At 48.1% G+C, this 22,752-nt stretch overlaps 1 protein-coding gene across 5 annotated transcripts; it reads right to left on the minus strand.

Moving 5' to 3' along the window:
* Nucleotides 1-655: 655 nt before the first annotated feature.
* On the minus strand, nucleotides 656-16,338 carry BNIP2 (BCL2 interacting protein 2). 5 transcript variants are annotated; one of them, XM_044438880.1, is made up of 11 exons: nucleotides 16,155-16,337; nucleotides 12,481-12,606; nucleotides 11,122-11,186; nucleotides 9,937-10,104; nucleotides 6,930-7,106; nucleotides 6,725-6,827; nucleotides 6,032-6,163; nucleotides 5,190-5,276; nucleotides 4,999-5,097; nucleotides 4,338-4,373; nucleotides 656-2,252 (listed from the first exon to the last, which is right to left on the minus strand). In XM_044438880.1, the coding sequence occupies exons 2-11, from the start codon at nucleotides 12,528-12,530 to the stop codon at nucleotides 2,204-2,206; spliced, it is 966 nt and encodes a 321-aa protein (XP_044294815.1). In that variant the 5' UTR covers nucleotides 12,531-12,606; nucleotides 16,155-16,337; the 3' UTR covers nucleotides 656-2,203. The 5 variants fall into 5 exon arrangements, with proteins under 5 accessions (XP_044294815.1, XP_044294812.1, XP_044294814.1 ...); XM_044438877.1 differs by having other exon boundaries at nucleotides 656-4,373; nucleotides 16,155-16,338; XM_044438879.1 differs by having other exon boundaries at nucleotides 656-4,373; nucleotides 9,937-10,101.
* Nucleotides 16,339-22,752: the final 6,414 nt, after the last annotated feature.

The raw sequence follows: 22,752 nt of genomic DNA on the forward strand, positions 1-22,752 counted from the left end.
CATACCACTGCCCTGCAATTAGGCTGGCTCCAAGGTCACACTAATTGCATGCTTTCAAATTCTACAGAATGCTTCACCAGGCCAGATGGGAAACAGTCAAAAAGGGGCGGGGGGGGGGAGAGAAGGGTGGCTAATATTCACACCAAATACAATTGTCACTGCCTGTAGGTTCTGCATTTCATTTTCCTAACCTGTTTTCTATGCCTCTTCCTCCAAAACACTCCCACACACACGTGCGCAAGTCAGGATAATACTCCTGATAAGTGCTGAACTGCATGGAAACTTAGTCCACGCTAGTTCCTGAACCCTTAAATCTTGCTCTTCTTTCCAGTTGTAAGCGCTCTGGGACATGTTAGGAGTTACAGGACTTTCTTCTGTCTCAACATGCGTGGGACTGTGCCCGTGGCAAGCATCAGAAGAGACAGCAACTCGTGTTGTTGCAGGAAAGCAGTGCGCCGGTCCCTTTCCAGCTATTCCCCCAATGAAGCAGCATTCATTTCTCGCAATGCCAGCCGACAAGCAAGAGTGGACCCTTCTCAAGCCAAACACCCTTGGATAGCAACTCACACCTGCCCCTGTTTCAATCTAAGGTCGCCCTGAGGTGCTTTGGGATTATGCTGGAGCCCTCCTGAAGATAAACATCCAGTCCAAGCCATTTTAATGTAAAAACACTATTTATTGAAGAGGTTATAAACTGACATACGGGCAGCACTTCCCCCCCCACAAGTAAACACTGTTTGGAGACTGGAAAGGTGCTTCTGACTGCGTCGCTAACATGCAAGACAAGTTTTAAAAACAAGTGTATTTATAAAGTGTTTCTTCCAAGGTCAGCAAAGTGTTTTAACGACTCTGCTACAATCAATGGTTTTGATGACGGACCCGTCGGATTAGTGCATATAGTATGTCCACAGTGTACATGAGCACCCAGGACCAACCGTGACTTGGGCCACACGAGGGCAGCTGCTTCCTGTGCACAGGTGAGAAAGCTTGTGGACATGCAGGTCTGATTTTTTAAAAAACAAAATCAAAAAAAGCGTATAAAGTGAGTTCAGTGCTTGTGGAAGGTGCTGGGTCAAAACCGCAGGGCTTTCTCAGGCTACGCAATGGCAGCCCTGTCTCATCCCACCTTCATTTTCGGGGTGCAACCACGCTTCACACAAGAGATGCAGGGCTGTCACTGAGAAGAACACCCTTCCATCGAGTTTCTTCTCTCTGTGACTTCATCGCCAAACACACACGTCTATTCTGACATCATCATGCTAGGCTTCTCCACTCTGTGCGCCTTCAATGGACAGGAAAGCCAAGGAATGCTACACGGAGAGGAGGACTGCATTGTACAGAGGTGACTCTGGGTGCCCATTTGGGGAGCTGGCCTGCATTTCTTGTAATACGTGATTCGGCCCTCGATCTTCAGCCTGGACGGTTGGCATCCCTTCTTTGGAAGGTGGCTGACTTGATTCAAGAGCACGCGACTTGCATATTGCTTCCACTGGCCAAGTATGAGAGCAATCATTCTGCGAGCATCACGCTTTGTTACGTCAATTCTTCTCAGAAGCATCGCTGTGCAAAATTAGAAGCCCACTGACCAAACAGACTAAGGCATGGACAGAATCCATTTGGGGCCAAGAACACCTACCCAGAGTGGATATCCGAGTATTCTGAACACTGGCAACGAATCTCTGCTTTTGCATGGGATGGCCGATTTCATCCTCTTAGCTTTGTAAACTGCTGAGGTTGTGCTTCTGTTTATTTGCCAGCCAGGAACTATTTGACCATTTATAAGAAATTGTCATGCACTTTATTACTGAATAAATGGCAGCAGTCATTATGGCCTGGTCTACCCACAACAGGTTTTCGCAAATAAACATTATAAAATATTGTTTTGAGAAATCATAAAAATATATATTATCTCTTTTTCTTAACGTTTAAGCATATAAATATTTACTGAGTAAGCATCACTTAGGATAAAAAACATGGGTGCTTCCTATGATGCTCTGCAACACTGCAGTATAAAACAGTTATAGGAAAGGTAGCTGTTACGTGCCAATGGCTAGCCAGGACTTGAGAACCTGTTCGGCAGCGAGTAGTCCATCGGGCACAAATCCAGAGGCAGGTTTCCTCAGAACAGGCTTTGATAAAGGCAAGACGTCATTTCATCGACACATTCCTCAGTCTTGGTTCAGATCCAAAACACAAAAATCTTTCATTGTTCTGTTTTCTGCTCCTGTTTCCCATTAAGATCTTGGTCAATTCTGCTTAGTAGACAAAAAGTCAAGAGTCAAGACAAAGGTGCATTTCTGTGCCCTGTTGGAGATGAAAGTTCTTGACGGAATAAGAACAGTGCTTATTATTTGGCAGTTGCATTGAAACTGTTAACAAAAGTAAAGCAGCAAGTCTCTCTGCAGATCATGAATCAGAACTTGAAAGGCAAACAGAGGGTGAATTCAACCATGACAAGGGAACAGGCAAATGGCACACAAACCACGGCAAGGAAAGGGACGGCTGTTTATTCAGACTGAGGCCGAGGGTGTGGGTCTCACACGGAACTGGAGGAGGTGGCACATGCCCCCAGCAATGCTTCCTAACCTTAGCAAAGAATGGCACCCGCACGTTTCCATTCTGAAGCACGCCTGCCCGGGACTAGGACTGGCCGCGGCTCCCTGTTGCAGGTAGACGGGGAGAACTCAGGCTGGCCTGCCTTGTAAGGGCTGTTCTTGCACAACTAGAGGTAGGTGTTTTGGCTCCGAGAGAGCCAAAGTCGTAGGAGGCATTCTAGGCTTGGGAAAGCTTTCCTTGCTCAGCTTATGGACGACAGGGAGCTGGTGAGGCGCACGCAGCTTGCAAGGCCACCTCCCCTGCTGACGCTGCCTAGCAGTCCAGCTCTGCCTGGTTCTACTGCCAACATCACGCTGCAGTCCCAAGCTGGAGGGGATCGCCTGCTGCCAAGGATTCGGTGCCATCACCATGGATCGCCTCCCAAATTCATCCGCCCTGGCACAGAGCTCTTCCTGAAGTATCATTCCCGCCTCTCGGTCGAAGAGGTGCCTGGAACAAAGGCTATGCCTGGCTAAGTGACGTTTTCCAGAACCTGAGCCACGTGAGATCTTGGGTGTCAAGCCAGGAACACCAATCTGGACAACTGCCCAGAGACCAACACACATGTCCCCTCATGGCTCCAAGTGAGCGGCATCCAGGGGCAAGTTCCTAGATGTTAGCAGGTCTCTGCCAGAGTTCGGGACTGTCCCCTCCACAGTTTACACTTGTAAGGTTGCAACCCGATGCATGTTTACAGAAAAAGTCCCCACAATTGGGGAATGCGGAGCTGCTGGGCTTCTTTCTGATCTAAGCAAACATGGGGCTGACACAGAATGAAAGCTGTGGCTTCAAAGACAGACAGCTAGTAAGCTGCAGGTTCGTTTGAAACGAGTCCCATTTGGGTTTGGTGTTTTACTGATCAGTACAAAGGTCAAAAACAGAACTTGAGCTCAAAGCCGTGCGGAGCCTCATGCAAGGACAAGGCGAACAAGAGTTCCCGTGCAATCAGCAAGAGATTGGTTATAGAAATCCCTCCTAGGACGACAGTCCTTAAATTGCAGGAGGGTTTGGATTACACACGGAAAAGCGTCCTTCCTGTGAAAGCTTCTTAAGGTGCCTAGTGCACAGTCCTCGGCCTGTAATACCACCCTGAAGGTGAACTAGAAGAAAAATGACAACATCGGCAGCAAGGCTTTTGGAACCATTCTGCAAATGGCACCTTCTGGATCACGGGAAGTTGTTAGTAGCTATGGCAACCAGTGATCAGATTTGGACCGTGGCCCTGAGGTACGTTTATTAGCAGGCTGCGCGCTTTCAAGCACCAGAAGAGTCCAGCATGCGCTGATGAGTCCCACACCCCTGCCATGCCCAAAGGAGGGGGGGAAGATATTGCAAAGGCAGACAGCTCCAAGCAAGAAAGCTCTTTGGTTGGTTCAGGCAGTGGAGATGCAAATTAAAGCAATTTCAGGCTCAAGTGATTACCGAGCCGTAGCCAATGTCAATCTATTTTTAAGGAAGCATTTTGCAGCAATTGCGAAATTGTGGCTGGAGGTGGGGGGGATTGCGCAGTTCCGCATTTGAAGATTGGAGCGTTAGCCTTTTGGCTACTTGGCTGACAACTGGCACAATAAGCCGTCCGTTCGGAAAGTGTGAGTGACACAGCATAAGCTTAGGTCCACGTGCAAGGGGTGCGCGTCCGTTCACACATGCTGTATGCATTCCCGCAAGCCAAATCCACCCTGAGTCAGCACAGTGCAAAGGTGGCTAGATTAGCAAGAGTCCTGATCAGGCTGTGCAGGTACCTTTTGGGTTTCTTTTTAAATTTTTCTTCTTCATACCTTAGTGAGGAAAATTTGATTTTAGTAAATCAGATCCAGCAAATCCCAAACCGCGTTAAAGCCAGAGCATGGCCCATCAGTAAATAACTTTCAAAACCCAGACAAAGAAGGGCAATGGTCCTGTCCTACCTACATGGTCCTATCCCAGGTAACCCCGAACACCCTTTACACACATGGCAAAGCAGCACTGAAGATGCTGCTAGACATCTTTGAGGGCCCAGCAAGTAAAAATAGGGTCAAACAGGAACTCTCTTTATACTTTGATCATAATACAGTCCTGCAAAGTAAGCTGATGTTAATTGTAAACGTGGGCTTCATAAAACGTTTGCTGTTAAGCCCAGAGGAGGGGCACCCTCAAAGACAGAGGGCCGGCTGTTTTTGTGGGTCCGCCCTCTCCAAGTCTTCCTGCTTCCGTGCCAGAGCAAAAACAAAACAAAACAAAAACCCCATTGGACTCTCTCACCAACTGCCATGGGGCAAAAGAGGACCCTCCCCCACGTCTCCCAAATTACGTTACAATGCAATTTGGATTTTAATTGGAAGCCAAGTTGGAAGACATTTAGACATTTCCAAAAAAGCATTTATGCCCTGTTCAAGGATTGCAAACAAGTAACCAGCAACCTACTGTTTTATGCATTCAGGTATGCCAACGTATTCCATCGGGACAAGTTCAGCCAGTTCCGCCAGGCTAAAGACATATCTGATTTTTTGGCTGAATTTTGAGCTAAAAGAGATGTGATAACATCGTTACAACTACACTCTAAAACACACCAGCACTTTAAAAAAGGAGAAGGAAGGAAATATTTCAAGTGTTACCTAATAAAAGGTTTTGTGATTGCCAGAAGCGTTCTAATGAACCACGAAGGATGGACTATAATTAATGACTTCAGGTTTTTCCTTAACCTACAGTTAAATAAAAATATTAACAAATGGTCAGCCACAGAGAAAGTCAATATGCTCCCAAAGCACTAGCTTGTATGTAGCAAAAGCTAAAGATTTTTATATACTTGCTACAGCCTTGCTTGTATGTGTAAGTTAGAAGGAATGTCCAGAGAAGGAATGTGGATTGGGAACAGAGTTCAAATGAAAAACAGGTTTGTAGCCCTCATGAGTAATTGCGAAATCTAACCCTCCCTGCTCATTCCTGTAGGAATTTTGAAGCTGAAACACCTGGAGATCAACTTTCTGCCCACCCCTTTTCTGGAGTACCCAGATCTGGGGGGTCCTATCTCAGTGGGAAAGCAGATACTTCCCACATAAAATCCTCCAGGTTCAGTCCATGGAATCCCCAAGGAAGGACCAGGAAAGACTCCTGCCTGAAGGGCTTCTGCCTGAAAGTATAACGAGGCCTCGGGGTCAGTCAGAGGATGCTAAGCTAGATAGCTTAATGGGCTGACAAGCAACTTCCTATGCTGCATATGCCTTCCCTCTACAAGGTTTAAGAAATTTGCTTTATGCTGAGTACACAGAGAAGCTGTGTCAGTTTTTTAAGTGGCCCGGTGATCTGGAGGTTTGCAAACTAGGGCAACAGAGCTGGCTTTCATGATATGGCAAAAAGAGAAGTCAATTTACACTTTACCTCAACAGTGGTCACTATGCTGGTGGACATTTTCATGTGCTAAAACAGCTGTATGTCCTGCACGGCAGCTTCATCTTACCTCCTGTCGATCTGTTGGTAACACTTCCTGAGCCATCCTAGACTGGGCATCTTCCTCCGGGTCGTTGCACCGTTCAAATAAACAATCATGTAGTTCTCTGCTACTAATAATTCTAGTGTGCCAATGACATACCTGCAGTAGGGAAAGTAAAAGCAACCTGCCTTCCCATGAAGCTTCACGGTGATTATCGCGCCCAAGCACCCTTTGCTGCAGATACCGCAACTACTTCTTTTGCTAGGCTGGTTATAGTGACCCGCCATTAAGGGGCATCTTCCATCGGACCACAGGAGACATTTGTCTTCTCCCTCTCAACATGAACAGGAGAGCCAGGGTGGTGCAGTGGTTAGAGCATGGGACTGGGACTCAGGTGACCTGGGTTCGAGTCCCTGCTCAGCCATGGAGCCCACTGGGTGGCTTTGGGCCAGTCACAGACTCTCAGCCCAGCCTACCTCACAGGGTTGTTGTTGTGAGGATAAGATGGAAGAGGAGAATGATATAAGCTGCCTTGAGCCCTTTGCAGGAAAAAGGCAGGATATAAATCGAAAAATAAATAAAAAATAAACATGAACAGGGAGGAGGAGGGGGAAAGGGTTCAAAGACTTTGAACATATGGGCCCTGCATCCTTTTACTCAAAATATTTCAATTTTCTAACTAATGTCAAAGCAGCACTTATTTAAAAAAAAGCCACTTACTTAAACAGATTATCCATTAAGTATCTGTAGTTTGGCTGCCCACTTTCTGGCATGAAGCAAACTGCAAACACAACAATTGCATTTAATCCATCACCATAATAGCCTGAGAAGAGAAGAGAGGAGAGGAGAAGAACTTGGTTATGCTTTTTTCCTGCAGTTTGTGTGGGCTGGTACTCTGACAAAGACACTTTGTGATAATTCTCACCTCCGTGGCTGATAACTTTTTTATAGGGCTCAATTGCCTTCATGTCTACCCTGTGATCTTGTTCTCCAATCCGGAACATTCGCCAGCGCCTTTCCTCTTCTTTCTCATCAGATGCTGCATATTCTGAAAGCGATCCTTTCCTAATTACATCAGTAGTTTTGGGCTTTGGAAGATCATCTGTCCGTGGTTTTTTGAAGGAACAGAATATTTAAGATATAATTACACAAAATGTTTCGGATAGACTAAGCAGGTTTGTCAGTTCTCTATCTGCACAAAATCTTTTAAAATCCAGTGCCATTATATTGAAGTGGTAACTGCCATATCTAGAAATTGCTTGTGCTGCATTTTTATTATGTGATTAAACAGTGAATGTACAGAACTTTTTAAAACTCAAGGTATTTGAAGAATAAACCTCGAGTATATTAGATTCTTGCTTTTTAAATCAACATGAGATACAGCTGGCCTTTTAATCAGACCAGCTTCCCTTTTTGTAAATCAGAGCTGTCCCCTGCAAAGGAGTTCTCAGTATCTGAGCAAGATACAGCTGGACTCAGGCAATCACTTTTTTTAAAAAAAAGAAAGCTATCCTGAGTATATTTTGAATTGATACCCCAAACAACCTATGCATGGTGGCAATGCTGAAAACCCTTTGATAAGTTGACAGCCCTTGATCTCTCCCTTTCAATGATCATTTCCCACTGATTATCAATTTAGTAGCAAATCACATCAATGCACTGATTTGTGGCAATCATGCAAATAGATCTTTCAATCAAAACTGCGCGTATTATCTTGAAAAAGCCCTAAAGAATACATCAACCTCATGGCTTTTTTAAAGAAATGTCAGTAGCACAAACCTTACCACAGAGGTGTGAAAAAACTACTGCAGCATGTTAGTAGTTTGTTTCCAAGACAGAAGTTGTTAATGGAAACTATCCTTCCAGGAAAACGCAGACCGCCGCATTAAAGAGAAGAGAAGAGACAGAAACCTTATTCCAGTGACGTACAGTTCAGCCTCTCTCTTGCCCAATGTACTGTAAAGTCTAAAACCCTGGAGTTATGGATGCTACCCATTAGAAAAGCTAGCGAAAGGCCATCAGGTGTCAACCTCGGTATGCACCGAAACTTATCCAAATGCTCAAAGCAGGATACTAAATGTAAACTGAAAAGACAACCTTCTTTAATCTCTACACCAATTTCAGAGGGTCCATAATTGAGTCAAGAGCTGTCTGAAAATATCATGTCTGAAAGTTGGCATTGACCAAAAGTAGCTTCTACTCCCTTTCATGGAAACAGCAATTCAGCGAGTTTATAAGATGAACTGAAACACCGCCAGCAGCCTTGACACTAACCATCAGCTACATCGATTTAAGAAATACGTACATACTTCCAAGAAGCAGCAGAGGAACTACCGTATGCCCAAACATTTTACTTATCACCACTGTAGCGTCCAGCGTCCTCAGGACAGGACACATGTGAAACAGAGCTCAATTTCATTAATTAAATCAAACAAACAGTATATTTCTTTGTGCTGGTTTGATCTGTGCTACTCCCTTGAGAGGGATCTATCCTCAGAGACAGCCTCACAATATTTTAAAATAGTTCATCGACAAACAGAGACCACCAGGATTCACCCTGCAGGGGACATGCAAAACAGGCAGGGGTAACAACTAAGAGAGGTAGATCCCACCTTGTAAAGAGAGGCGAGGCCAGAGAGAGGTGGACTCCAGTGAGCGGGGGCTCATACTGGGATCCTTATCCCCTTAAGTGGCCAGGACCAGTGCCACTTCCCCACGCTCCCTCCAGTATGTCCAGAATAGGCTACTTCTTCCCACAGCGTGACATGGAGCGATTCTCTTTTATGACAAAGGTCCTGCGGGGGGGGGGGGGGATCCTGGGTTCGGCCACATCCAAACAGAGGACGCCCCCTCTTGTTTCTCCCTCTGCCCCTTCTGCTGCAGTGCCAGTCCTGAGACTGCCAGGTGTGCTGCTCTGCCAAAGGCCATTTCCCAAAAGGGAGGTTTGCAACAGGGCGGCGGTGGCAGAAACCGCCCTGGCACTTCCTAGAGGTCGGATGACCACCTATTTGGGGCAGTGATGCTGCTACATGCTCAAGGAAGGCCAGGCAGGGCTGCGGCAAAGGCGCAGCTCAGGTGGGGCTGCCTGCATAACTCTCGAGTCCCTTTCCAGGACAGAACAGACTGGACACGGGCTCACTGGCAGAACCGATGCTCAGAGAGCCTTTGGCTGCTGGGCAGTATGCAAATGGAGTGAGCACACGCATGAAATGGCACACCAGGCCCTAGGCTATTCCATGGGGTCCTGAACAGCAGAGAGCGGTGGGAGAGACAGATCCACTGATACCTCATGACAACTTGTGATTCACCAGAGGGCTGTTTCCTCCTAAGTGTGTAACAGCGGCAATGATCCACAGGCTCCTCCCACCTCTAAATGAGGAGACTCGAATCCCTGACCCGAAGCTGCATGGGTGCAGGACTGTTTTTGCAGAGCAGTGCTGGGGAGCCACTGGCTTGTGGACCCAATCCAGCCCGCCAAGGAGCCTCTCTCTGGTCCCTTCCCAGCCTTCTCCCAGACCTAGCTCTGTGCCTCTCCCTGGACCCAAAGAGGAGGAATGGGCAGGTGGAAGTGGCTGATGTCAGGAGGAGGAGGGCCTCAGCCCCAAGTCTGGGGCGGCCAAGAGGGTTTCCCACGTCTGCTGTGCAGGAAGGTCGTCTCAGAGCAGTGTGCAGCTGACTGTGCCCCAGGCCACATGATGCCACGGGATCCAGCTGCTTGCCCTTAGGACTCTGGTGTGAAGGGAATGAAAACCAGCCAAATCTCCATGTCAGCCACGCCTGCTGACGCAAGGTTTGATGTGGAGGGATTTTAGTGGCCTTGCGATGCACATCACGTGACAGCCACGGCCCAATGGGGCACCCCCCGCCCCCCGTGCAGAACGCCTCCAGGCAGCATACAAATACCCGTGGCTGGAAGGAGCGGCCACCCTTACCTTCCCACTCAAACTCGTTGCTGTTCTCCGAGGGGGTCTCCACATCATCCAGGTCGATATCCCTGCTGTCCTCCAAGTCGGACAAGACGGACTCCTCACTTTGATCCAGGGTTAAATTTATGTTTGGAGCGGCCAGTTTCTTCTTAACTTTGTGCCCATTCACCTCTGCTGGGTTAGGAAGAGTGGGCGTTATTTCACAAGCGGCCACAGTTGCTCCAGAAGGATGAGCCGAGGGAGGCGGGAGGCTGGCAGGAGCCTCCCTCACCCGCAGCTGCCGGTGCTCACTCCAGCAGGCCCGGCCGAGGGGCGGGGGTGAGCGCAGAGCCCTCTGCCAGCCCCAGTGAAGGAATTCTTTTCTCTTCCCCTCCCTCCCCACTCCTCTGTGTCTCATGTCTGCTCCAACTGTAAGCCTGGGGGTGGTTTAACTGACGAATGAATGTGTAAGCTGCTCGGAGAGCCTTTTCAGCACAAAATGCTTCAACTACATTAAGAAATGACAGTCCTAATTCCCCAAATAGCCTTTAAAGGAAACTGACTGATGCAGGCAATTTTTACTTCAGATCTACAAGAACAGAACCTGAGTATTTCTAAAGATGACCATTTTATCAAGAAAGGATGCGACTAGATCTTCCTCTGAGCCTAAGCATTACGCTGCAGTCGCATTTCCTTGTTTACTTTTCAGAGATATTACAAGAGCACTGTATATAGTTATGCAAACAGAGTCCATTCTGTTCTAATGTTACACAAATAATGGTGCTCTTACTGTTAGTCAGAGAGGAGTCCTGCAGAAGATGGGGAAACCAACGGTATTCTCTTGTGTTTAAACAGCCTTAGCACTTCCAGGTACAAGGAAGGCAAACAGATGAGCACAGCTAAAGGAATCCCTATAGTGACACTGAGCAAGTAAATAGTATCCTTTGAATTTACTTTATGACCTTGTTGCATCTCCTGTTTGATCCATCTAGTCCAGGACCTGGCCGAGGGAAAGTCAAACAAGGAAGAAGCTGAACACAGCTTCTTGCTCTCCCATCCTTACTTCCCAGAAAAGGCTGTGAGGGCAAGAGGTAGCCTTCTTTACACTATTATCCGAGATCGCTTACAGCAGTTTTTCCCAAGCTGGTAGCTCTCATGATAAGTGGACCATAAGCCTCATCACCATCAACCAGCTGGCTGGAGAATGCTTACCAGGTTGGTCCCCTCTTTCAGCCGGATCTGACATTTCTTCAATATGGTCGTCTTCTGGCAGAGGTCTGGCATAGAAATAAACGCAAGAAGCAAGAGGCCATCAAGATCACAGTACATCCTGTCTAGAGATGGGAAAAAGGGTCTCCCCATTTCTGGACTCTGATATCTTTACAGCACGCTTCCGTACAAGTCTGCTGTGGGCACCAGCTTTGTGCAACAGGATTACAAGCACACGCAAAGGGGGTTCGTAGTCGGGGTCAAGGAAGTCCCCAGGCGAGCAAGGATGGCAGGCTACCCATGCGACACTCAGCTGTTTCCCACCCAGGATGACACTTATTAGAAGGAAAAGCGCATCTGTACCTGGTCAATAACGCCAGGGAAAGTGGAAGACAGCAGGAGGAAAAGGAACGCCGGAAATGGGATGGACCAGCTCCGTAAAGGAAGCCACAGCCTGGAGTTTATGAGAGCTGAGCATGGCTGTGAAGGACAGGACATTCTGGAGGGTGCTAATTCGCAGGGTTGCCGTAAGCCAGAGGCAACTTGATGGCACCTGACGGCAATCTGTACCTTCATGGGGGCCGAGGATCTACACACAAGCACTCCAAGCCCAAAGACTGCACAGCTGTGACAGTTCTGGTCACAGAGGGGCGAGCGACACCTGAATAGCAGTCCTCACAGTGCCAGGCCACCCTGCCCTACAGCAGAGGGCCAGTGGTTCGCCCTGCTGGCTAGCGTGGGAAGAACTGCCTGGCCCGGCCACACACCTGCTCATCTGCATTGCCTAACAGCTTTGCGGCGGAAGAGTTCTTGCTCTCCAGTCGCTGCTGGTGGCGGGAGCATTCAGACGGCCCGTTGTCCTGCTCCAGACCCGGTCTGCTTCATTAGCGTGATGCAGCACTATTGCTCTATGTCTCTAAAACACGTCCCAAAACCTTTCCAGCACACTTTGAAGGAGCACTTTGGAAGAAGCTTAAACATCCACTCATCTGGGTGCTCACATGCCGTCAAAATTGGCTCCAGGCTTCACTGCAGGGGTGGCTTTGCACCCTGTGAAAGCTCCACCAGGGACCCTTCAGAAATGGGGGATGCACATGAATCAGCTGAGCTTGCACTAAAAATAACTTCATTCAAACTGAATGCTAAGTATATACACACAGGAAGTGTCCAGCAGAGCATGACTTATGTATGGTGCCTTACAAATTCACCTTGATCCAAAATGCACAAAGGCCAGGGACTTGCCTGGCCAGGCAGGTGAGCTGATACACAGACTGTGGCTCTTTTGACAAGGATCAGGTGCGACTTCACCTTCCGAAGAAGGAGCTCTGAAGCAGATCAGACCTCACTATAACTACTGCTCACCGTGGGAAATCTTCATCTTGCCACTCCTCCTTCAGCTCAACTCCTTCCATCCTCAGTGTTGCCTCAATGGCTGATGGAGAGCCTACTTGATCCAGAATTCCTTCCCTTTGTGTCAGATGATCAGAACTGTAAAACATTGTAAGAAGAACTGTTTGTTCAGCAGTGTTTGTGCAATGAAATATCTTCCTAAGAATCCTGGCATGAAGTGCATGAGCAATATCACATGAGAAGCAGGACCATGAGGATAGGAAAAGCAAGGCAAATATATATATTGTTCAGCAGAGGGAACAAATAGAAAACTCCACAATCTGCAATGTATTTTCTGTGCAAGTTCTCCAAGAATGGTGGTTCCCACCCATGCAGGAGGTAAAGGTAGAACAGGGGAAAGGAGAAGCTACTGACACTATCCTTGACCTAGGAGAACAGCAGGTTAAAGATGTAACACATTCAGTTGTTTTCTGCAGTTGGCATACTGTCAGCCTGGCCACTGCGAACCATTCACTGGTAACCACACAATTTGGCTTCAATAGCATGCTCTAAGTGGGGTTGCCCTCGTACTGGAGTGGAAACAGCAGTGAAAAGGCCAGGAGGAGGGCCTTGGGCACAGCTGGAGAGGCATGCAGAGTGCCTTCGAACAGTGGCACCCAGGGCAGGCAGGTATGTGTGTGCTAGGATTGGTTTAGCCAGCAAAAGCTACAGACTGCTGCAAATGGCATTCCCAATATGAAGGTTAGCTGTCAGGCTGTACAAGACTTAGAAAAGAAAACAATGTGAAAGCTGCGAGCTAGGAAACCACACTGAAGATTTCGTAATAGCTGGACCGCATCCAGCACACCACAAGCAACAACGGCTTGGAGCTGCTTAGCATTTTGGTTCTGCACCTGATAAAATCGCCAGAGGCGTCATTCTCTCTGTGTGCTCTGTGCAGATCATCTAATTGCTTAATCAGGAAATCATGCAAGAGCCTCCAGGAACATAAAAACACAGAACTATGCCAAAGTGACAGTGGAAAATGCAAGCTGCTCCTGTGCTGTGCGTTGTTATTTCCTTTGATGATCATGCTGAACTCTACGTGTTGAGGTCACCAATCACCTTGAAGCTCGTTCTCCAGCTCCTGCAGTATCAGCTCCCACCCCGCCAACTGGAGCAAGCAGCAGCGCGGGCTACTGTGGATGAGAGCATCGCACTCAGTACATATGTACAGACTTTGAAAGGCGACTTCTCAGTGGCAAGTTTGGATTATTGTACAGCATAAGAAGGCTTATCCTTAGAGAATCTTAAGAGACAGCTTGAAATTGCTCCTGAACTGCCAGGCTGTGCAGATCAAGATAATTTTGTCCAATAACAGGTCTATTTTTATCTCCCGCACACACCATGACTAAAGACAAGCCCCGCAGACAATTAACTATTCTACAAAATCAGATCACTATCCCTCTATCACTAAAAGAATAGCTACATACTCATAAGATTAACGTGTGTTTTATTCTTGTAAATTAAACCCCATTAAGCATTAAGCATGCATTATTTCCACCTAAATCAGGACTTTCAGTTCTTGTTTTTAAAACAAGAACCGGTTTCTGCATTCCTATAGTAATAACAAAGTTACACAACTCCTCCTGCCAGGTATGTTTATTCTCAAGGCTAAAAAATCTAAGCAAAATACAAAATGAATTCCTTTTCAGATTGAAAATTGAGACTGCCTGTTTTCAAAACACTGTCCTGATTTTCCACACAACATCCATTACTGCAAGATGCCCACCGATGCATGGAAGAGCCAGAATGAATCGGAGCAAAGGCCTGTTTAGTCCAGCATTCTGTTCACACTGCGACCAACTAGCTGCCAGCACAAGGGCCTCCGGCAGCTCTTCCTCTGCAAAACACACACACGGCAGTGTTCTAGTGACCCCAGTGTATTGTAGCACCAACTAGCAAGCTCTTAATCATTCTTTCACTCAGTATACTGCTTCTACCATGAGAGGTAAGCAGACGTCACAACAGCAGTAGAGGTTTGAACTTAGGGAGAGAAGACAACCAGGTGCACTGAAAGTTAGGAGGCCCAGAGAGACAGCCCTCTTGGGATGTGTGGCAGCAATATCCCAACATCTCCATATCCTTCGGCTTAGAGCAGGTTTACTAAAACAGATCACATATCCTGCCTCTCCCTTCTTCTGCTTCCTCTTTCCCTACTGCACCCCCCTGTCGTTCGAGACCATAAGGCCTTTGGAACAGGAATCTGTCTTCCCATTCTACAGTATGGAGAAAGATGGTACTATAATACTGATACAACTTATAATAAATGTTTTAAGCTGAAATGCAATATCATTTACTTGTAAGTTCTACTGGACTTGACGGGAATTGCTCCTGAGTAGACAGCATAAAGAATTGTATTGCAAGCCATTCAAGTGTCATGCCATTTGTTGTTTTTGCTTGCTATTAAGAATATTTCAACATTATATGTTATTTTGGCTTTTAAAATTGAATTAGAATAGCTGTGATAGTAACAGATAACATTACAATTCTGATGTGTACTACATTATGAAACAGACTCAACATTATTATGATACTGACTCAGCTAGTGTTCTTTTGGTGCAGCGGCTTATTGTGGCAGTTTTAGGGCACCATAAAGACAAACACATTTATCAAGGCATGAACTTTTGAGAACTAGAACCCAGTTCAAGAGATCCATCGAACAGCATGCTTTGATTACAGTGTGATACAGTGTGACACACACACACACACACACACACACACGGGGGGGGGGAGAGAGAGAGAGAGAGAGAGAGAGAGAGAGAGAGAGAAGCTCAAGAGGGTGCAAGAAGAATGAAGCATAAACAATGAGGTCAGAAGGAAATGAAATGCACCTGTCCACTGGTTACCTACTGCCAGGGTGTTTACATTACCACCTGCATGTCAATAAGACCATCATTAATAAAGCGATGGTCACTTTCTACATTCAGCTTCATTCTAACCTCTCTGTTCCCAATTCTTCCCCTCTCCCCTCCGCAAAAAAAAAAAAAAAAAAAAAATGTTTTGCAACCTTCCTCAACCTGGGGCTCTCCAGATACTTAGGACTACAGCTTCCAGGATCCCCCACTCAGCCATGGAGGGATGAGAGGTCCGCCTGGCACCAACGGTATATGCTTTCTGGCGTCAGGTCAAGACCTTTTTATTCTTCCATATTTTTAATGTTTAATTTCAGCTATGCTTTTATGCTCAGTTTGTCGATCAGTTGTATTGAATTATTTGGGTGTCTATGTATTTATGGGATTTGAACTGTAAGCCGTCCTGAGACCCACTGGGTATTGGACGGGGTATAAATTACCCAAATAAATACATCCCAGGCTGAGGAAAGTGTTGATGTGCCGCGTATAAACCCGGCGCCTCCATGCAGCTGAGAAAGCGGGCGGCAGTCCACGAAAGCCGAGGCCACAATAGAACCTCCATGAGCCTTTCAGGAACCACGGGGATCATGCTGGGCTGGCATGACTGCGCGTGAATAAGTGGAAATGAAATGAAAGGACGACGATAATAATACGAATAACAAGACACTGGGCGGGGAGCAGGAAAATTACTCTGTGGGAAGAAAAGGGCCTCACGCCACCAGTCCTGCCTCAGTTTACCCTCGCCAACCCACCCCCGCCGGGCCCCCATCCCATAATAACCCCTCGGCTCACCAGCCTTGCCGGGGGAGGGGCGTCCCCTGAGCTCGCTCCTGCTTTGCCTCGCTTCCGGGCAGCGGCAACGACCCCTCCTAACAGCGGCGACCCTGCCCCGGAAGTACCCGTCGCAAACCGGAAGTTGCCGTGAGGACGCAAAAAGAAACCCCCTCTGCCCTAATGGGGGAGGGAGGGAAACAGAAGACCAGACCGCTATACACGCATGCGCAGTGGCTCGCAGGCGGGGCGGCGGCGACTTTCCTTGGGAAGGCTCGGCCGCGCCACCGCGCATGCGCGGGAGCCGCGGCCGTCGCGCGTGCGTGCCCTGCTGCCAAACCGAGCGAGCTGGCGGGAGGCGCGCATGCGCGAACAGAGGCAGCGCGTGGGAGGGCGGGGTGCGGCTTGCTAGGTGCAGCTCCGAGCACCTGCTGCGCGCGTTGGATTGCAGCGTGCAAGGAGGGAGTGGGAGGGTCAGGCCAACGGATCTGGAAGGCAGTAAGCGGGGGAGGCTGGTCTAAGGTGCGACCCTCCCCCTGCTTTGGCAGAAAAATAATCCTAGGCACGTTTAGGCAGGGAAAAATTCCAGGAAGCGCGGGCTGGGGCACGCGATTTTTTCTTGGCTAAGCACGCCTGGAATCGCGCCTTGATTCATGCATTGGTTACGTTATCCACATCAGATTACATTTTCCACATCAGGGCGAGGCACAATGCTATGCGAGTTGGGATGCCCCTTAACGCGGCCCCCCACCCGGGCCCAACTCCCAGCATGTCTCAACCAGACAGTGCTGGGAGTGATGGGCCTAATTTTCTGTTCCAGCTTGCATCTGATTCTGCCTTTAGTGACGGGCAGTCAGAGCCAGAATTATACAGACTGGGTGCAATGGGAATCACTCAAGGTGAGGGTGGTGCTACCAATAGATTTTGTGCAGGCTTCTGTGCCCCTTGGGGTCATTTCAACAGGACTAGCTTAAGACCAGGGCTTCCTGGTCAGTTTGCCCCGTAGGTCAGACCTGCCTCCCTCCTGGGTTGCTGATCTTCGTGGTTTCCCAAACAGGACAGTGCAGGGAAGGCATGTGACTCCATGGTGCCTCAGTGCTTGGCACTGCTTCTCCGAAATGCCCCCCCCCCCCGTTTCTGAGCACCACAGAAAGTTCCTATAAGGCTGGAAAGAAAAGCTGCAGTGGATCAGCAGCAAACCCCTCTGGATCAGAGCAGTGGCCGATCCAGTTTGACACCTCTTGCTTTCTGCCGTAATGCTTCTAAGAAGGCCACAGATAGGACGAGGCAGGTAACAGAGCCCTCCCGCCATTGCTGTTGGGCTGCCTTTGGATCGGGACCTTTGCCATCGGGGGAGGCTGCCTCTGGCTGGGAGGAACATGGAGGGACATGGTGTATGCCCCAAAGGTCTTCTCTGGGTCAGCCCCAGAACCTCCCCGATGTGTCGGCTACAACTGCAATTTAATGTCTATTTTACTTGTTCGTTATAAACCGTCCCGAGACCCTAGTATAGGGATGGTTTAGAAAAGCTTTAAATAAACAAGCAAACAAACTGCAGGGCATTGAAGGCACAGAGGCATGTCAGGATTGCCTAGGGGCTTTGAAGGGAGTGGTGATGATATCCCCCCATAAAGCAATGTGGAATGCTCTCCACAGAGAGGTTTGCCTGGCGCAGACTTTATATGCTTTTCGGCACCCGGTAAAAACCTTTTTATATGACCAACATGTTAAAGCTTGAATAATTTTAATCTAGTTTTATTAACATTAATATCCTCAGTCACATTTTATCTTGCTATTGTATTTTTTGATTGTATTGATTGTTTATTTATATTGTAAGCCATCCTGAGACAATTACATTGTATAGGATAAAAATATTATAAACAAACAAACAAAACAAAGATGCCCCCTATTAAAAACAAAAAAGCAAAAAGGAAACTCCTGTTGCAGGGTTTTTTCGTTGGGGTGGAGGAAAGTTTCTGTTTTTTTGCAGTACTTTCCTCTTGCCACAGGGTGGCAGCCCACTACTGAACATTGACGAATGAGGGAAAAAGGGAATTCACACTTAAGGCAGAAGCAGGGTCAGCCCAAGACACCCAAAAGCCTGAGCTGAAGGGCAGGGGGAGAGTTTCTCCAGCCCGGGCGATGCGGAAGCAGAGCATGTGCCCCAGAGGAGCCCCCGCTCCCTCCAGACCATGCTGCCGTCTCCCCGAAGCTGTTGCCCGAGCCAGCTGCCTCACTCCGCCTCGCGGAAGGGCTGAGCTAAACGCCAGCGAAAGACGCATCCCCGGGTGCAAATGTGGAAGAGCTCGACTCTCCCCAAAGCACGCGATTCACAATCTCGACCAAACGCGCTCAGAAGTCAGGCCCGTGGAGTCGACCGGCATTTCAGTGGGTCGGTGAATCCACTCTGGGTTTTAGTCTGAAATTGAAGGAGCTAGCAGTGGGCAGAAAAGGAATATTAGTGTGTGCACATGGTGGGCATGTCGTGAGTGGAGCCTGCTGGAGCCGGGGGTCAGACTAGATGGCCTCGGAGGCCCCTTCTGACTCCCCCTGTTTCTATGTGTTTTAGAGCTGAAACGATGCATGCAGCTGTCTAAGCCCCCCCCTCCGTGCCCAGAATTAAGGCCCCAATCCTATGTGTCTTGACACGGAGAAAAAATCCTTCAGCTCTCTGTTATCCTGGCTGAGGGTGAAGAGAGAGTTGCAAGCCTTTTCTGTGGCTAAACCTGCACCAGGTGGGACCTTTCATCCGAAAATTAACTAGCTGTACCGCTGCGTAAACTCAGCAGGACTTGCTTCTGGGTAAATGTGTATTGGATGCATGAAAATACAGACAGCCTACCCAGATCAGTTCCTTTAGTGGGTTTGGATGCTGTTTGGGGGAGAGACCTGCCCGTTCTTTCCTCTTGTTCTGTGATGGGCTCTTTTATGGGGCACACGGTTCACCTAGGGAACTCACTGCCACAGGGTGGCTTCAGAAGGGGATTGAGGAAACTCAGGAGCACTGGTGGACTCAAGAACTATCAGCCACAACAGGTGGACCTCCATGTTTAGGGGTCTGCTTAATCCAGGTTGCAAGGGAGCAGTGGTGGAGAAGGCAGACCGGGCTGCGGGGCTGTACACGCACACCCCACGTAGCTACAACCGAAATTTTGAGCCAAGCCCTGATGGCTGGTCCTGATGGTTCTGTGCTAGCTCCAGTGTCAGTGAGCACCAGTTGCTGGGGAGCATGGGCAGGGTGGTTCAGTTCACTCATCACCCGCTTGTGGGAACCTGTGGACCAGTTGGATGCTATGATGGTCTAATCTCGTTTGGCTCCTCTTGTAGGCCACCAAGGTGGTTGACCCATGTCTGTGCTATACCGCTTCAGACCACAGGTGGAAAGTTCACGAGCTTTGGTGACTCCCTATAGTACTTTCTATGCCCTGCACATAGAAAGCTAGCAGCTCAGGGATGGGCCCCCATTACCTTTTAATGCTAGTGTTCTATGTGGGGAGGTGTGTGCTTCTGGAAGGGCTCTTTCTCCTAGAAGCCCCCACTTCAAATGGGAAGAGGCACAGGCCACAGGAAAGTTTACCACCCGAGTCATGGCTAAGCAAAGAAATGGAAAATGGAAGGGGTTTATTATGGGAAATGTCTCGTTATCCCCTGTCCATAATTGACTTTTCCTGGCCCTTTCCTGCTTTGTAGGAGTAGTGCAGCTTCATTCAAATGTTGCTGTGTCGTTGGTGTTGTTGTGTGTGTGGTGTTTGGATTACCGTACGAGGGGCCATGCGGGCTGTGTACTCATCGGAGAGTTGTCTCCCCAAATATTGCAGTGGGACACTTGATTGCTCCACCGCTCTGTTCCTCCCTGCTTCCCCCGTGCTCCCTTTGCAGCCCCGTTAATGTAATTAGCGATGTGTTCTGCTTGCAATCAGGCTGCTGATGCCGTGGACACATGGCTAATTGCAAAGCAACAGCCATGAGCTGGGCCCATTCAGGGGCTGCCACAGCGGCTCAGCGGCTCTCTCGCCCCCTTCTCCCCACTTTATTTATTAAAAGCCTTTATAGGCCCATGCACTACAAGGATCTCGGGACGGCTTACAAGAAAAAGGAAAAAAAAAAACCCGAAAATATAAAACAAAACAAGGCACTGCATCTAACTCAGTAATAAAACCCAGGATAAAACCAAGTCAACATTAAAATGATGGGGAAATGAAAAGGGTTTTGCCCGAGGCCGAAAAAAATAAAGCAACGGCACCAGGCAAACGTCTCTGGGGAGCAAATCCCAGAGTTGCTTCCCAAGCAGTTCTCAGCCATTTCTCCTTAACCTTGTGTGAAAAGTGGTCCCCATTTCTGGCTGGTGGGCCAGGTGCTGTATTGTGTGTGTCTGCTGATGGTGAGGGTTGCACTGCCTGCAATAAATGATTCTCCAACCACCCTCCCCCCCACAAAAAAAGAGGATGTGGCTTTACGGATGCATGAGGAGAAGAGAAACGGTACTATCTTCCTAATTCCAAGTCAGGCCCCTGGTCCATGCTGTCCATTCTCTTGAGTGGAAGCTCTCCAACTTCCTGGCCAGATGGTGATCCAGTTTGGGCCCTGCAGATTAGGGCAAAACTCTCCCAGCCTCAGGCAGAAGCTGATGGGATCTCAGCTTGCAGTCGCAGCTCGAGAAATAAACCTTGGGGTTCTGGTGGACACCGTGAAGAAATGGATTAAGGCAAAAGGCGCGCCGTTGCCCGGCAACGAACTACTTTCTCCCTGGCCCAAGTGCCAGCCTTTTTAACCTGGCTCTTTCCAAGTGCGTTGACCTGCGAGCCCCATCATCCAGCGGGCCCAAGAGACTGCTTGAGAGGGGATGGAGCACTCGGTGTCCTGCCCTTAAGGTCGGGAGGGCGGGCAGGTGCCTGGTGCCTGGCTGGGCAGGGTCTTTGCCTTTCCTGGCTGCTGTCTGCGGCCACTCGGGGCCTCTGAGCCGGAGCCGGACATTGGAAGGCAGCTCCTGTCAGGCCACTGGGAGATGTCCTTCCAATGCAAAAGTGGGGGGTGGGTTGCATCCGGGCCACTCTGGCGCCAAATGGCTCCCGGGGTCTCTACCTGGGTAAGTGCCCTCCTTAAGGCCTGCATTTCCGTTTTAGAAACCGACTCACAGAATTGCTCATTGTGCAACCAGAGTCAGGCCTAACTCCAAGGTGGCTGAATGTCCTCTTTTCAGAGCATCATCTGCTGTTTGAAAGGCTGTCCAGGCCTGCCTACCTACCTACCTACCTATCTAGTAAACTTCTATGCTGCCCCATTTGCCAAAGCCTCGGGGCGGCTTACAACAATAAATAAATACATATAATCATATAGAAACAATATAATTAGAAACGCCCTGGCCAAAGATATAAAATCAATAAATAAGCTAACCATTAAAATGCCATTTAAATAAAAAGGTCTTGGCCTGGCGCCAAAAAAATAACGACGGCGCCAGGCGGACCTCTCTGGGGAGTGCATTTCATAGGTTGGGTGCCACTGCAGAGAAGGCCCTCCTCTGGGTGCTCACCCTCCTGATGTCCTTCACGGAGGGTTCCTGGAGAAGGGCCTCCCATGCCGATCTCGGGTGGGAGGGCACATATGGACGTAAGCGCTCCTTCAGGTAACCAGGACCCAAGCCGTTAAGGGCTTTATAGGTGATAACCAATTTAAACTTAAAATTTCAGTTTAAGGATGAAGACCTGGAAGAGCTTTTGCCCATTCATGCTTCACACTTGAAGATCCAGCCACTCGGTTCACCTGGCTGCTGGCTTCCACAATGGAATGAGACATAATCTTTTTTTAAAAAAAAATTAAATTTGCTTTTTATATTATAATTATTTCTAATTTACTGCTGTAAATAAGAGTTATAGTATGAAAATTAAAAAGCAAATCACCATCTCCCTTGTCCTCTTTTTGGCTGATGCATTTCATCTGTGTGTTTTTTTTTAAACAATACAATTTTACCCTAAGTTAGCCTCAAGTTTTAGCTTCCACAGACCTGGATGAGAGGACAAACTCAGAGGACAGACAGACTCAAGGATCATTCTAGCAAGATAGATTTCTTTGTCTCTTCACCTTTCCCCTTCTCTCTCAATTTCTCTCTCCCGCCCCTCTGCCTCATATCCCTTTGTCCACAAAAATGGAATAGGAGAAAGCAATCTGCACAAAGTAAAAAATACACAACATCAAACTGTAAAATGGATTGCTGGGAGAGAGGTGGGTTGTGGGAAAAATCAGGAAATTGTAGACACTTTTGTAAAAAATAAAATTAAATAAACTGGAACATTCAGAAATCAACTATGAACCTCAAGGAGAGGTTCAGACAAGAAAGGGTGAGTAATTTACCCAGGTCAGAAATCAGGAGAAAATATCTGCACCTGTTTAATTGGGCTGGTTAGAGAACATGTAAAAGTGCTTTGAACAGAACCATTTGGAAGTGGGCAGCACAAAGAGCCAAACTGACATATTGTCCGCTTAGTGGGATTTCAGAAAATGACATTTCTGCAGAGGCCGAGTGTGATGCCGTCTTTTCGATGTAATGCTTTATCCAGCTTATTATTTTGAAAAGCATAGGCAAAGTGATTCGCACTGAATGACTCATCAGGAATAAAAATAA

Source organism: Varanus komodoensis, unplaced genomic scaffold (assembly GCF_004798865.1).
Source record: "Varanus komodoensis strain SLA01 unplaced genomic scaffold, ASM479886v1 scaffold33, whole genome shotgun sequence".
In the NCBI taxonomy this organism is placed as follows: Eukaryota; Metazoa; Chordata; class Lepidosauria; order Squamata; family Varanidae; genus Varanus; species Varanus komodoensis.